This window comes from Tigriopus californicus, chromosome 1 (assembly GCF_007210705.1).
Source record: "Tigriopus californicus strain San Diego chromosome 1, Tcal_SD_v2.1, whole genome shotgun sequence".
Taxonomy (NCBI): domain Eukaryota; kingdom Metazoa; phylum Arthropoda; class Copepoda; order Harpacticoida; family Harpacticidae; genus Tigriopus; species Tigriopus californicus.
Genome location: NC_081440.1, coordinates 3,071,936 through 3,088,458, shown reverse-complemented (window position 1 = coordinate 3,088,458; position 16,523 = coordinate 3,071,936). Strand labels below are relative to the sequence as shown.

Sequence of the window (16,523 nt, the reverse complement as noted above, 5' to 3'; positions counted from 1 at the left end):
GTCAATAATAATGACAAGAGTAATTTGAAGTGATTCGCCAAGATTCGAATCATATAGAGATCACTTGGCTCCTTAAAAACTTGTGAAACAGCCTTAATGACGACGAGAACAAGGATTATTCATCTTGTCCGTAGTTATACTCACTCATTATGAATATTATCCTATACTATACAACTTACTGTTGTACATTACTCCACAATTGACAGACTTCTATGACCGATTGGTTTTTCAATCTTTATTTATAAATTGTCGTTATTTCCAGCTAGCCCGAATCTTGAAGGTCTGATTGACTCAAAAATATTGTCTAAATTAAAAATCCTGGATAGTTTGGACAGATTTGCCTTTTTCAGAGTTTTTTTTTCCATCTTATCTCTTAAAACGGCATGGCATCTGGTGGAGGGATGAACCATGGTATTGTTGAAATTGGGCTGAAAACACTGTAAAATGAAGTTGCAAGAGCAGAATAACCTGGCAAGATACTTCCAGGTCTACGAAAAACATTGTGTCATCTTAAGCACTACATTCACCGAGTTAACCTTTATCAATCACGAGACTTTTTCAACCCAGTATTTCAATGGGGTTTTAAATAGTTCATTCGCATCAGAACCTTCGTGTCCATGTAAGGATGGCAAATGAGTTCGATTCGTTCAGACATGAGGGCTGGTGTACAATCTCTAGGGCACCTACATACATCAGCACCGTTCAAAACTCTCTGAGTATTGTTGAAAAGAAGAAGCGGGCAGCATCATTTCCAACTAGGTTTGTCGACATAGAATTGGACAGAAGGTACGGAGGATACGACAGATTTTGCTCTCTTTCTCCGCATACGACATTTCGACGGACTAAACGTCGAGGCCGCTCCACTCTCCGAGATTCACCGATCTCACAACCGTCGTGAAGCGGCACCTAGATACGCAAATCGTGTTTCTGTTGCTCCGAGATGATGAAATTAAACTATAACATACCCGAAGAAGTTAACGTTTTCAACAAGCCAATGGACATTTGGGCCCAATAATTCATGTGAATGGTCTCAAAATAATCAATGTCGTACAGGAACTCCCTAGTCTGCTTGGAGGAACAAAGTCAAATCCCTGGTTCTCCTAGTGTGCAATGCTGGGTGCTCCCAATTTTTCCTTCCGGAGTCGTGCGTACATTTCAGCAGTAGCCGAGCAACCCCACGTGCATGCACAGAGGGATCCGATGGCTGCCACGCTCTCGTTGTTGAAAGGAAGGACGCCTTGGGTTCCCGACTTCCACGGCGAGCAACTCGAAAAAGTGAGTGTATGACTTCTGCGAGAGAACTACAGTTCGACCTTAGCACACTTCGAGAACGGACTCGCTCTCCCGTGACGATGTAGGAGATCACCAGAAACAACAACACAAACAACAACACCATTATCGCTATCACAACTAACTTCTTCTCCGTGCTGTGGCTGGCACAACCAAACTTTCTAGTGTGTCAATGGATGTAGCACGCACTCTCGAGAAGACAACGAAGAAGACGAAGATGTGATTATCCTGTAAACCACCCATGACTCGTGCTTTTTAGCCAGAGTCATCGAATCATCTCTGCGGTGGGGGTCGAAACCATCACGGTCGAGCTGAGCGGCCCAATTTCCCGTTGTTTCGTGACTTCCTCATATTTTCCTATTTTCCTATTTCCCTATTTCCCCATACGTGCCCGATGTGTTCGCATGTCTTCGTGGGAGTGTTAAGACAGAATGACTTGTCCTTCGACCTAAAATCCAATAGTGAGAATTAGTGAACGGAGCGAGAATTCCGCCAGACCCGTGAGCAATGAAAATAGCTGACACCCGTGATACCAACAGTATTGTGGCGCCCTCGTCTAATTCCAACCATTCTAGTGGGAGTGTCTCCGGTTGCTGTGGTGGTGGTGGTGGTGGAGGAGGAGGTGGAGGAGGCGAAGGCGGGAGTAGCGAACCGGATGGGTCTCGAGAGGATTGTGGTGCCGAGGCCAAACAGGTTGTGAATAGTGACGTAGTAGCCGATCAATCCGAGCCCCATCGATCTAGTTGCATGACCATGTCGTCTCCCACGAAAAATCATCCAGCCGGATCCGGGCAAACATCCCAAACGCCGCAGCAACTTACACCCATGCTCACGTGGGACAAGCTATCACCGGCCGAGTTTCAGCAGCTTCAGGACCTGGCTGCCTGTAAGTTCATTTATGAAGTTCTTCCAAATTGTGATTATTTTTCGAAAGGAGGAAACGGGGAGGAGGCATCTCGGTTCGGCAACGAAATCAATGCCCTCCCTTCCCATCTGCATTGATGAAGAAGAGTAAGGCCTGCTGTTAAGTAACGAGACTGCTACAAATTATCTCTTGAGTCAATATCGTCCAACTTCCGAACGTGCACCGCAGGTTCAGGGATGACACCTTTACCGCAAAGTGATTCGTTATCAGTTTGCTCACGACTACATTTTTCAAAAGTCATGTCCATTGTTGAACGACGTCCTGCGTTGAATTGACAAAACTGAGATGCAGACAAAGCGAGAGAGCGAGAGGAAGGCAGGGATCAAGGCCTAGAGGAAGAAGAACATCCAAGCCTAATTAGAACGAGTTATTAGCAATGTCAATGTTGTAATTGCTGCAATTACCCTGGACGACTCGGCAGGCTGGTTTGGTCGCCAGTCTAGGCATGTAATTTAGATCGTACTCGGTAGGGGCAATTAAGGGCCATTAAAGAGGCAAATGAGTGACGTTTCTCAGACACTTTCAATAAGCAGGCGCTCTTTGGGTCATCCAGAGCTCCCTTTAGATCACCAGATCACCTGCTGCAATGGTTCATAAATACACTCGATAAACAGGAACACAAGAGAGTGATCTCTGACAAGGCAATTAAACGCCGGATTCTCGAATGTCTCGAGAGTTCAAAAGATCTTTGTGGTTGGTTGGTTGGTTGGTTGGTTGGTTGGGTAGGTGACAGACATAAATGCATGAAATGAGTCCTCAAGACAAGAGTGGAAGCACTCGATTTCCTCTTTTTCTTCGACCTGACTCGGCCGACGACTGAAAATTTTAATGGTACACCAATCTTTGAGTTCTTTTCAGTCATGCCATTGTCTCTCGGAAAAAAAATGTACTAAAAGATTGTGTCAGGCTTACCTTTTCACGGCTCACGCCTACTCGATCACGATGAGGAAAACAACAAAAATTGAAAGAACTTGCACAGAGACGAACTTTCCTGACCTTGTTTTGACAGTTTGTCGTTTTCTTGGCCAGACTCGGAAACGGCACACGCTTCCACGAACCTTTCAAGTGAAGCGATCGAGATTTGAGAGGCCTTGCGTCTCATTGCCCAATCGCCTGCTTATCCACCCTATTGAGCGAGAGAAATAAGGGTAGACAAGACTAAAATCAAGCCTTTGTTCAAGTTGGTTCTGGCTAGCTTCTCGATATAATGGCATCGCTGGGCTTCTGAATCGGTTGCTCTTCATATCAAATCAAACAGCAAACCGAACCATCTTTGGTTGGCCACCGTTTTGGGATCAGGAGAAACCTTGGAAAGGCCTGATTTGGGCGCGCGTTTCCTTGGTGTCAACGGAAACCCCAGATTATTGGATGACACCCCTTTCAAACAATGTCACGATGAATTGGCCATCGTACGTTGCTCTTCAATCCTGCACAGTCAGACGGAAAAAAGTACGGCATTCATGGAATTACCTCTTGACACCGAATTGAGGCCAGACTTAATATCACTTGACAGGGCACTTAACAGAGCTCATTACAAGTCCTTTGCTGCTGGCTAATGAGGGGAGCAAACTCAACCAAACTTGGAGCCGTAGGCTGACACTGACAAGATGAAAGTGAAATTGTCCTTCTCTTCCCACTAGACTGTCAAGCTTGAGCCGCTGAAAAGGTTGACAAGAGAGAAGGCGACAAAAGAGAAACCAGATTGACGCTGAAATGTCAACTTTGTAACAGTTCTCAGGCCTTAAGTGATTGTCCTTCACTTCCAATCTCAGGCCCATTCATTTTTCAAGGGGATTCACTTTGCATTCCCATTGACAAAAGGTTAAGAAAACTTTTCAGATAAAGGAGAGAAGCATCCCACTACCAGTAATACCTCCGATTTGAGCTCTAACGCGCAAAGCAAAAGTTTTCCCGGAACATTTGGTTGAGCATTTGGGTCTACCTCGAAACTCACCAAGAACGAAGATGTAGCCAACTCGTTTCCTCCTACGAGAAAATTACGAGATGGGGTCTGCCTTGATCGATCGTATTTCATACTCTAAGACGGCTTATGCAAATGAGACAATTTGCCCGCGCACAAAACACACTTACATGTACGAGTAGTATCCCCAAACATTCTATGGCATGTTCGAAGAGCAGAAGAGCCCACAAGCGAACACATAATTTTGGTTTGGTATCAGCTGATCCCGAGTGCGTTTTCATCGGAAAGGGAAAAACCAGAAGGGCATACTTTTGGGATGGCCCTTCTCTTTCTCAATTTGTGATACTCGATATCAGTCGTGGGTTTTGGTCACGGATGATCGTGTTGAATGGGGCCCTCAGACCTTAAAAGACGCCCGATTTCTCCAATTAAAGAGAGTGACCGTACCTCTTTGAAAACATATGCGTGCCTGTCGGTGGCAATTATGCCGACGAGTTTGGGGATGACTCTGTTCAAACTCAATCTCAATCTCAGACCCACCCAGGAATGAAAAGGAAACGAGCGATCTTGAGGTTCGCAAATCCGCAATTGAACCATGAATGAACCGACCGACCTTCCATTCAGTTCCACATTGCCTCTGGTTGATCTCTCTTGGTTTCACTCTTTCAGCATTTACAACGCCCATGAAAAATGACTTCTTGGCGGCGGAGGCGATGGCAGAGTTTCTTTGGCCTAGGACAGTTTTAGCTCTTTTTCTTCTGCTTCCTCTTCTCCTCCGAGTCTGGATTAAGGAGCCTTGCTGGGATTAATGATCAAGTCACTTGTCATATCAAGGCACCCCATGTTCTCTTTCTTCTTCCTCTCGTTCTCCCAGCAGCCTCCTATCATCATTATAGCGAGAGCCATCAAGAGGGTTTTTACTGACAAATTCAAGGTCTTATCTCGATGGGACGGCTTTGTTGACGGGCGTCTCGCCCAAACACCCTCTGGATTGAACGGAGAGACTTTGTCCTCCTTTGTCGTCCATGTACTCGAGTTCAATTTGCATCCTGGCCAGTTTCACGAGAGCAAAAATCAGTCACGCATCTGGCTCAAAGGGAATGCTCGAGCTCAAGAGGATAAAGGATTCGCCAAACTGACCCTTGAGTTGTTCAAACATGTTCTTAAGATAGTAGTTCTTTTGAGCAATTTGATATACTACACCTACGTCTTTTGAATAGACTTCCGCTCGGGGGCTCTCTCGTCTTCGCCACTATTTACTTCATTTACTCAGTCAAGCTTAGGTCAACTTTTGGTAACTGAACGTAGCCGTAACAAACATTTTCATTCGATGGTGTTCCGTCGCTCCTTGAGTGCCTCAGAAACATTTGTTATCGTCAGGATGAATGTCAAGTGGGGTGGTAAGGAATTGCGGGGGCCCCTTCAAAGCCCAGCATGCTCGTAAATACATCTAATATGGCAGTCATGTGCCCCATGATGGCTAATTAACCGACCTATCATTGCCTTTGATCTTAATTGAATTCTTAAAGCCTACTCAAAAGGGCCCCCAAAAGGTCCTACGGCGACTAAATGAAGAGATTCGATATCTCACCGTTAGATGGTTTTGAGCTTTAAAGGAAGATTCTCATGATATGATCGGTTCTCAGGAATGGGAGGCCTCCAGGAAATTAATTTCGAATCACAAACATATTTCATGGACTTGACCCCGAGGCACTGGCGTTTGGGCACCACGTTCAGTAATTACTTTGATTTATGACTGCGGGAGACTCTTGGTTTGGTTTGGACTAGAGGCACATTATGGGGCCCTCAAAGGACCTAAACTGGTTGCCTGTGGTTGGAACTGCCTTCATCATAATTGCCTCGGCTTGGCCAATGTTGAACCCGCCAGATTTCGGTGTTGAATGCATAAAGGCACATATTTAGTTCTAAGGCTGGCATTGAAGCCGAATTCGAATCCGGTTCCAGCCTCCGGTCCATCTTTCGTGAGCCAATGCGCGTTCACAAGGAAATTAATTTCAAGCAATCCGTAGAATTGAGTTCCTAAAATCGATTGGAAGCCCTGACAGGTACAGAATTCAATTGATTTTCGGATTAGATTACAATGAACTTGACGTCAGAGGGCTTTGGAGTTGAATTTCCTAGAATACAGCCACTATGAACTCTACGAAATCGAGTTTTGGTACATTGCGTTTGTGTCCTTTTAAACTCCGTAAATATCGTTAATGGCTCACCCCAGACTCATTGACTCCAGGGGCTTTTCTTGGTTCGTGTGTCGGGAAGAATGCCTCGTGATTGCTCAAGATTACTTCAGTCCGGTGAGGGCCCAATCTTGACCACATCAGACGGGATTGGATGAATGACTCCACAGAAATGGATACTTTCAGATCAATCACATCTCAGAAGGTGACGGGAATACTTCTCAAATTCCAATCGACCTCGCCGTCAGTAGGTACTCTTAGCCTTAGAAGGGCATCCATATCGAATTATGTCACTCTTAGACGGGGTTAGCAAGTGACTGCTAAGTGCCTATGTTATTTCTCATCCCTTCTAATGTAGAAGAGGCTTAACGCGTGTCGCAAGATCGAAGTTTGATATAAAGGCTATCTGGCGGTCACCCTGAAGTTATGAGGTTGCTAAAATCTCGTTGGGGCCTTGATACGTCTGAAAATCAGGAAATTTTGATTGTCACGAAAGCATTGAGGATTTTTAATTGGATGGAGACTCTAATTTGGATCGCTGCCATATCTTGCCAGGAAAACATCGAAGTGTTAATTTGTCGCCGTTGACATGAACAGGTTTAGAAAACTGCGCCAACTTGGGATTGGGACGAGTAGCTCATCAACCCTTGTCACGTTCAAAGGAATTTGATTGTTTCCGACTTTTACGAATTCTAAACCAGGCATTTTTGAGAGATTGATTGACACGAGAGAGCGTTAATGGGTCAGTTTTTTTGTGATTTATTCAAGTTTATGGTAGGGGAATAAATTTGGTGTTTTTCCCAGCTCTTGAAATTTCTCAAACACAATGGTTCTGTCATAAAAGCAAACCTTGAAATTCTTATCCAGTTTTGCAAGGGCATTTGTAACAAAAAGAAGCATGAAAACTGGTTCGCGTTTTTGCAACCGTCGCTTGATTCGCTCCCTCTTGCAAGAATTTTTTTTGGTTCAATAAATGTCTGGCATTTAATTGGATTTGAAATTTAGCACCTTTCCCATAAAAGATGAGATTCACCCGTCCTGAATGCTCTTGAAACCTCATTTTTGCCACATTTAATGGTCACTACTCGGACCATGGGATAAGCTACGATGATATGAAATAATGGTGTGAATGCCGTAAAATGGACGGTGAGTTCCTAACACTTGGAATGCGGCTCCTCTGCCTTCACCCCGGAGTCGGCGGGTTTGAGGGATAACATGCACTTGTTTGACACGGTCATTAATTAATTTTTTTTTATCGCCACTCGAATCAGATTTTAACGACAGGTCATTGCAATCAAAACGGACCATTGAAGCAAATCAGCATGACCGGTTCCGGCGAGTAAACATTCTCAATCGGACCAGAGGAGCTTAGGACGAAATGTTCAAGATTGGCTAATGGTTCAGTTTAAGAGAGCTGCCAAGCATTGACCATTGCCTCCCTAAATGATGGACTCGCACTCAATCAAACCGAATCAGATGGGATCAAATCCGGGCAATGTGTCAAAGAAAGGGCTTTTTGCCACATTGAATTCAAGTAGGAAGTGAGACGAAGAAAGAGTTAAATTGTGTAGGTGGTTTGAACAAAACAAGACTGACTGGTTATCTCGTCCATGAGGGCGGGATTTGAGATTATCCCAGTGCATCCATCCCCCTGAATATTGGCATTGGCTTACTGCTTTAAGAGTTTGATATTGGGGCCCCTTGAATGTTGTAGTTATTATCATTGTATTTGAAACCTAGAGAACTTTCGACCAACTTAACGAAGACATGTTTTAATGATCAAGAAAAGATAGAAGAAAGGAATCGTCCATTTTCGTTTGAATGGCATTCTCTCTGACTTGGCTCACCTTGGACCCCTAGACACGCCAATTAAAAGCTGGTGGCATTGATAAGGCCATTAAAAAAAGATTAAAATCAGTTGTGAACCTGCCTCTTTCTTCTTTTGTACACGGATACTAAAAACCTGTACTTGTTTGTACGACTATTGCAAAAACCTGGCCTTTATGCGTGAGCGGCTCAAGTTGCAACTTGTTTCTTCTGTGAACAGAGCACTCTTAAATCATTCATTTGTTCAGCATTTATTTTGCGTCATTTAAGAAACAAGAGCAAACTCTTTGGATGCCGCAACTGCATCGTGCCATTTCTTCCACGGTTGCATCTGTTTAACCATTTAAAGAATTCAACAAGATGTTTTTTTTTTTGGTTTGTCTTTTCACGTGCTTTTTTTAACACCTACAAGGAATGTAATCCCCATTACTATTGAAATGAAAGGATTTAGTTCCTTCATTTGCATTTCGTTCTTTGATTTTTCCTCCCCGGGTCTCTCGTAGTATTTCAGTTGAGATCAATCGCAAATCTCCACTTTTCTTTTATTAATCTTGCCGTGCCATGTTTCTGAATTGGAACTGGTTGCGTCAACCGTTGGCTAATTTGATATTCCAGATTAGCTCGCACGACTGTGAACAACAGATTGTTTATGTGGCAATTTCTTTCCTGCTTCGTGATAAATTGGGGAGGCCTTCACTTTAAGGGATATAAATCAAAAATCTCAAATCAGATCAATTTGCCCACAGCTATTGAGATCATTTGCATCCATAAATTCTCGCACTAAAGGAGATTCGAGACCCGAGCAAGTCAAGGTCTTCAAGAAACTTTTGCCTCTCTGCATACATAGGAAAACGCAGAATGGCGGCGTGAGTTGTGAAGGCGGTATAGAAGAGCTCGTAGTAGAAGAAGTACAAGTGGTATTAGAACAGGGCTTCATTCTATTCAATTCTTTCCTCCCCTCCAGGAAATGCAATTTGCAAGGTTTACAAGACTACCTCATACATTCCCTCTTTCAATCACACGGTTGTACTTGGCGCTTCAGGGAAATTTATTAGGTTTTGATCAATGTGAGTGGATGGTCGTGGTCGTGGTGGTGGTGGTGGTGGTGGTGGTGGTGTTTGTAGGTGAAGGGCAAAACATAGCTGGTTTCCCCTGAACAGTTTGAAACCAAGGCAAAAGGGACTCCACCCTAGTCAATCGATTGCATCGCCAAAACCAACAAATCGTCCACTTTGAGCTGATTACATCCGCATCATGAAGTGATATCGGGGTATGAAGAACAGGCCATGAACATAAAACTTGCCAGGCTCACGTGCGTTCGCAAACAAAGCTCGAAACTGCTCCAGTCACCCTGACAGGGTCACTCCACCCTCCTTAGTTGAGAATGCGCTGATTTCGAGCAAGTACTTTGGATCAAATGATCATGAATTGTTGGAAGGGTTTGAATTCGTTTAAGTCGTATATTTGAAAGATCTTGAATGGGTGAAGCATTTTTTCCCTCACCAAAAAATAGATATGTCACTCGAGACAAATTTGGTTGCATAGACTATGTTTTGAAAACATGGCAGAAATAGAAAAACTTGTTACCCGGGTAATCTGTTTTGTCCGTATCTTTGATGGAAGAACACTTTTAATGTGATGATCTGTAAAACAAACGCGCTAGAATATTTTTTACTGGAGCTCTCTTTTCACTGACGGTTAGAAGATATTTTTTGAACGATCCAGACTAGTGGTCTTGAAATGTAAACAATTGTGCTCCTAACCAACTGCAACCATTGACATGGTCCATATCGTTTGCATTTCAATGCAAGAGAGTCCATTGATTCAGTTTCCTTTCCATGGTCAACTCATTCTTTCTGCTCTTTCCACGACCAACCAAACCGTCAATGTTTGCTTGGGTCTCAATTTCTGTGCAATCAAGACAATACACTTCTTGTGAAACCACTCTCTGTGAAGACATCATTAATGAAAAACGATACATTTTAGATTCAGGAACAGTTTAAAATGCTCTTGACTAGAAGTTGTTTTGAACCTTTGAAGCAAAATGTCGTAGAGTTGGACGAAATCATATTGCACCAACTATGGATAAAATTTCTATTTTAATGTGTGATTCATTTGTACAGAATATCATGCTAGAGGCAAGGAAAATATCACTGCAGTACATTGATATGACTGGAGGAAGCATAAAGTTTGAAAATCCAGAGGACATTTAGTACTCGAATTATCAAGATGATGAATGCCACATTAGGTATCGTTTGTGCGTCATTACCCTGTCAGAAACCTCTCCTTCAAAATAGGAGTCCAATATCCCACAACAAAAAGTTCTAATGAGACTAAAGTAATGATTGAAAGCCGGAGGGTTAGGAAAAATCAATCAAAGTCGTCTTCGAAAAAATGACTACATCCTCATGCAACAACAGTTCATTGCGCAGCCTCATTGAAATGGAGAGAAAGAAACCTTTTCCAGTAATCGCTTCTCCAAGGCCAAAGGTATAATTGAATCCCCATTAAGATTCTCTGAATTCCTTCCTTCGTGCTCAGTTCTTCATTTGGAATCCGTGAACTTCCAGCCAACTTCAAAGGCATTTACACGTCTTCCCTGGTTTGAAACATGGATAACTTCACAGGTCAGACCTGAGCAAGGGCTCGTGCCAAGAAAATTAATCTTCAGTTATGCATGCCATCCGCAACCAGACGAGTTAGCTCTGTAGTACATGAGCGTGAACCTGAGCCACAAAAACTTGGACAGGACAAAACGGATTCGGCCATCCCTAACAGGTGATTGTCCATACAATTGTCTCCACGACGGATGAGTTATGGATGACCAAATCTTGTCTCTCGGACAAAACATTCAGTAGAAAAATCAGTAGTCGGAGATCATAACTCCAACCAACCTCTGAAGAAATGGCGGAGGAGAAAAAACACCCATACATTTACCAGTTATTGACGGATAGCGGTAGCGGGAGTTTATTCTAATTCATGCTCAATCCTAAGACTTCAGCCGCTTGTGCAAACAAACCAACCCCAAGATAGGCCCGTGGTTTTGAGAGGCCTCACGTGAAGCCTGAATGGCATTAGTTGTTGATGGTTGGGATGATCTGGAAAGGGTCTGGAATCTTTGAAGACCCTTGTAACCAGCTCCAATATTGTTGAATGAGGATTGTGCATTGCACATCCAATAGCACTTCGACGACAATGGTTGTTCAAAGTTATGGTCCATCTTAATGTTAAGGAGTTGGGAAATGGGCATGAAAGCGAGCGTGACGGTCATGAAGACATTAAATGTAATGGGTGAAAAAACATGTGAGAATCCACCCAAGAAAGACAATAAAGTCTTGATCAAATGGCCCCAGCTAAGGAAACTGGGCCATGGCTTTGATCTCGAGTACTTGCAATAACGCTTAGGAAAATATCCCTTTCCAGTTGAGTAGATCCAAGGATCTCCCACTTCAGGTACGCAAATAGTCTGGCCTAAATTGCTGGCATCCCTGAACTTGAAAGCATCAGTTGCTTTCTTTTGCACGATCATAGTCTAATACTAAATTGAATTTTCTTTCAATTCTACCTTCAAATTGATTTGCCAATAAGCAATAAATAACTTACGTTCTTTGGGATGAAATAGTCAATTATTCTTGACTCATGTGAAAGACAAATGCCAATGAACAAGACTAAGCAGGATTTGGAAAACAGGGGAATGGAGGACGATTGGTGAAGCATTATTTGTCCAAGCGTATGTATGCTAACATAGAGAATAGCAGCAAATTGAAATCGAAGGACTCGGAAAGAACTGACCAAGAGGGGACAAGTTTTTTGGGACAAGTACGTGCTCGTTAAGCCTTCCGGTTGTAAGGATTGACCCTAATTCTCGGGTTTGGACGAATCCCATTTATACCAACTGAAAACATGAGTGTTTCAGAGTGTCGTACCTTCTTGGAAGAGGGCAAATATCTAGCCTTCTTGGAGACTTTCAATTCATTGTGCTGTCTTTGGAGGAGCTTGAGCAAGGAGACCTGAATGACGAAAATAAAATGAAAAAGAAACAAAAGCTAACTCGGATGTATTGTCCGCATTGGACGAAATTGAACTTTAGGATTTGGCCAAGTTTAACGGAGCAGACCTGTCGATCTTAGAAAAAACAAAAATGTTTGCCTTATCCTCCTTCACCCTCCCCCTCTTTTGGCAGAAGGAATGACATTCTGGTATGCTGAGCATTTCACTCTCGAGCCTTCATTATCGATTCCGAGCGACTCGTTGACCGGGATCGTTTCGGAGCGAGCGGAAGCCATGATTATTGGACGATCAAAAAGAATGTCTAGATTAGATACCATGTTCCTTTTTCGCTTTTCGTGTTGGCCCTTCACTTTCAAATGTGTCTTGTCTTGTTCTTTAGAACGTCTCGTTTCGTTTCGTTTCGCTTTGGGCACACTAATTCAGGCTCGCCCGTTGCTAGCCGGATGTCGGACGGCGTCCTTAGCATTTCAAATTTGCCAACTTGTTCCACCACGTCCGTGAATGAAGAAGATCTCGTCCATTAAGAAAACGAAGAATGAGCAGGAAGACGAAAAGGGTCTGCTCTGTTTTTGTAATCTTCAGAGGGCCATGACCACCTCGGATGTTCAAGGTGAAGAGTAAGCAGGTTCCACAATGTCCTCTCCCTTACTGACTGACTGACTTACTTACTCCCTGTGTCCATGAAAACTATCACTCTCAAGGGAATGTTTTCGTTGTGTAAATGTCAGTCGAGAGTGGGGATCAAGTTGCCCCGCCGCATTCCTCCCATTTCTCCTCCTGCCAGGCAATGTTGTGCCGCCATCGCAGCCGCTGAGTGTTGCCCGATCCAATTTCCGATCGACTTTACGCGTCAAATTGAGTTTATGACGGCCACCCTGTTCTCCATTCTCGTTTGAAGAGCCCCTTCTCTCTCTCAAGGCCTTGAGATTGGCGAGGTTGCCGAGCGTCAAGTCATTCTGTGCGTTCCTGGGAAGGGTAATGGTTTACACTGACACTTGACAAAGGGTCCGTGGAAAACCATGGAAGGTAAAAAAGGCCATGTGTCAGCCAGCTTACTCATCCTGAAAACGTCAAACATCTTGGCGAATATCATTCTCGTTTCAATCCTACTCGCTTCCTCAGATGTTGATGGAGGAGGACACTAAAGCCAGCCGAGCCAAGAGTAGTAGCAATAGTACTAGTTGTAGTAGATGAAGACCGTGAAAGAAAAAGGACGGAAAGTTTTTCGAGACCAGAAAGACAGTTGAAAAAGTAGTCAGTGGATGATGGTGGATAAAAACGACAAAGGCCTCCCTCCTCGGCACCACATGGATGGAGGAGCCTCGAGCCTCTCTGCTGGCTTTGCCTTGGGAAAGAGAGAAAGAAGACAGAGACAGGCTTGAGATGAAATGGTGATCAATGCTTCGGTTGCCGAGAGTAGTAGGGGCGCCTTAACAACGAGCCAAGTCAGAAGGACCGAAATGAAAGTGACTTCGAGAAACAGATGTCATTTTTCGGCTAGCCACACAATACCAAACTTCAATAAGACTTGACGGCCGACTCCCCTCCCCCCCCTCCCCCCCCCTTCGAGGCGTTGTGAAGGCCACTAAGGCTGACAAGTTGTGGTCTCTACGAAAATATCGTGTCAAGCTCGGTTGGGCCAGGTGAGGAGGTTAGACATCCGATTGACTCTGTCGAACCATATCGTTCGTGCTCTCAGATCCCCTCCTCGGTCAAACTCGAGACAAGCCATCACATTAATGAACCCTAATCCACTTGACCAATCCCAGATCTCTTCATGCCCTGTCCATGGAGTACAAAAACATCGTTATGGGATTCAGAATCCGTCAATCCGACTGGAGTGAGCTCCAGCAGCGCTCCATGTCGAAGGCCGAAAGCCGAAAACGCTCGCTATCGTATACAAAAGACCCTCGTCGTTCGTCTTATTTGTCGTTGCTGTCTTCGTTATCGAAGGCCTTGAGCGAGTCCGTTCGAGTTTGGTGCTCGCTCACCAACCCAGTCACGCCCGCTCAAGCCCGCTCAAGCCCGCTCGAGCCAACCTTGGGCTGCCTCGTTGATGACGTCACAACAGGAGGAGTGACGTCAAAGGCCGCTTTTACGATCATGGCCGCGCCTTGAAGTCCACGGCGACGGGGGGAGGAGACGACGACTCCTCTATTATCTATCAGGAAGGCTGCCGTTGAAGCAGGGCTAAGGCTTAAGCGGGCGTTGGAAATGTGATGAAAATTCAAAACAGGGAGTGACAAACAAGCAAACAAGTTTTTGGGGAGTCTGATCCTGTCAGCGAGCTGTCTCGTGGGGAGAGATCCATGACAGATTGAAAGCGAGAGAAAGAGAACGAAAGGGAAGCGGAAAAAAGAGGATAACTCATGTAGTACCGCACATATCCCTGGGCCATGTGAATAATTGATAAAGGCCAAGATAAATGATGTGGCTGGCCTCCCTCCTCAAAGGAGGTGGTCATTACCACGGCTTAGCCTAGCATCCCATAGCGCTGAAACAAGAGCATGAGCACGATTAGGTGGGTGTGCAGTGCACACAGTGCACACTTAATACAAACTGAATCGCCCGTCAAAATTTGCCGCAAGATTCTAATACCTTTTTCGCCACATTATTAATGGAAGTCAAGAATGTTACAACAGGAACAAGGCTGGCCTAGATTTTCAGATGTTCTCATGTCAAGTGGGAAATGGAATAGATGAAGCTGCCCCTCAAATCTATACCTTTCCCAAGCACACAGTTCTCGAGCAAATAAGCATGAAAAAGACGGGAGCAGGTCGAGAATAGATATCCTCAAAATATGTTCCCAACGCGTCGGCAATTGACCAAACTACGTCCACTTAGATCATGAGATGCTATAACTTTTGCCTCCCACATAAAACGCAAAGTTTTGGCACATTCCTGATTTCTAATTATAGCCCAGCTGGCCTGGCTTGGCTCATAACGCGAGACCGGCTTGAACGCCTCCTAAATTATATTTTACACAGAGATAAGGATGTCCTTTTTGCACCTTTTGTGCATCGCTTCCTGTCCATGGTACAACACTCCATATTGTTCCTTGGTCGAGAGACAGAAATAAAGAAAGAGAATCTGGTCCATAATTGAGTCGACAGCATCTATAACAAACAATGGGTAATGGCACGACTTGACAAGGCAAGATCTTCGTGATTGTGTGGCTCTTGAAAAAAAAGCAGGCTTCCCCATCTTCAGAACACGTACTCACGCGAGCTCTCTCGTGCTCCTTTCCATTGGAGAATACGAGCGAAGAGAAGGACTAAAAATAGTAACAGAGCACGATTGCCTATCACTTCCCGAAGAAAAAAAAGGGAAGGGCAAAACATGTCCGGAAATGATGAATGTGAAGGATCCCTTTTTGACCAAGATTTTGACCTCGAGCGGATGTCTCCCCCCCTTTCCCACTGACAAGGCCAATCCACTGGCCATGGGCCTTGGCTAAGGCAACCAAGGCCATCTAAGGCCTTCCAGAGGACGGATGTTACGCATAGTGAACTCCGATATATTGGATGACGGACTCGGGATATTGGTGCGGGTTTGAAGACTCGTTAAACAAACAAACTAGTTGTGGTAATAGCAGTAATAGTGGTAGTGGTATATTCGACCAAGCAAGGCCTAGCGAAGGAGGCCCTTATGTACCCAAGCAGGCTAGAGTGGACCGGGATGTAAACCAGTCGGAGTTATAATTGGGGCAGGAGATGAATGTTGACTTTGTCTAACCCCGATCTCTTGCTCCTCTTGGAGTGATTGACTAATCAGCTTACATTTTGATGTAGCAAGAAAAGCAATGTCCGATCGAATATCAAATACTCCACAGCTTGTACAAAGTTTAGAGAACTCTTTTTCATTGACAAGGGCTTTAATTATAACAGTTAATGAAAATGGACCCTAACGTTGTAATTAGCCACATTTCATTACCAACCCCTGTACGTGGGGAGCATGTATTTCACAAAAGTGTGCCACTCACTCATTCACTTCCAACTTTTGGTGGGCTCGTTGATGTGTTGAGTGACGGCAAAGCTAAAAAGTGTTAGCTAGTCAGTGTTAACTATGTCTAAATATTTTCAAACTTTGAACAAAAATTGCCATTCTGTTCTGCTCCTTTTGTTGAAAAGTTGACGTCATTCAACAGTTCAGAATTCTCATTCATACAAATAACGTTCTTTTATCGTGGCTATCTCTCTCAGTCTCTTTATGCAGTGATTACTAGAATAAGAGTCATCCACACATTCTAGGCTCAAATATTTCACAAATCGTTCACGTTCTCGATAGTGCACCTACATGGCCATACTGAATAATGAGTTTTTGTTCAGTTTGTACGATAAATCCAAGACCA

At 44.2% G+C, this 16,523-nt stretch overlaps 2 protein-coding genes across 6 annotated transcripts in view; one reads left to right on the top strand and one right to left on the bottom strand.

Annotated features, from left to right (window-relative positions):
* The window catches only part of LOC131893340 (biotin--protein ligase-like), a 44,480-nt gene extending 37,585 nt beyond the window's left edge, over positions 1 to 6,895 (bottom strand). For 3 of the 5 annotated variants that reach the window (XR_009374706.1, XR_009374694.1, XR_009374695.1), the window contains exon 1: positions 6,368 to 6,895. Coding sequence is in view for 1 of the 5 variants with exons in the window: in XM_059243371.1 (XP_059099354.1) it covers positions 6,368 to 6,378 (11 nt within the window). In the remaining 4 variants the exon portion in view is untranslated. Of the gene's footprint in view, positions 1 to 5,727; positions 6,177 to 6,367 lie in introns of all 5 variants that reach the window. The other 2 variants (XR_009374701.1, XM_059243371.1) reach the window with 2 other exon arrangements.
* The window catches only part of LOC131893250 (diacylglycerol kinase 1-like), a 43,321-nt gene continuing 28,126 nt past the window's right edge, over positions 1,329 to 16,523 (top strand). The window contains exon 1 of the mRNA XM_059243265.1: positions 1,329 to 2,176. Within this exon, the coding sequence (XP_059099248.1) occupies positions 1,798 to 2,176 (379 nt within the window). The 5' untranslated portion in view covers positions 1,329 to 1,797. The remainder of the gene's footprint in view (positions 2,177 to 16,523) is intronic.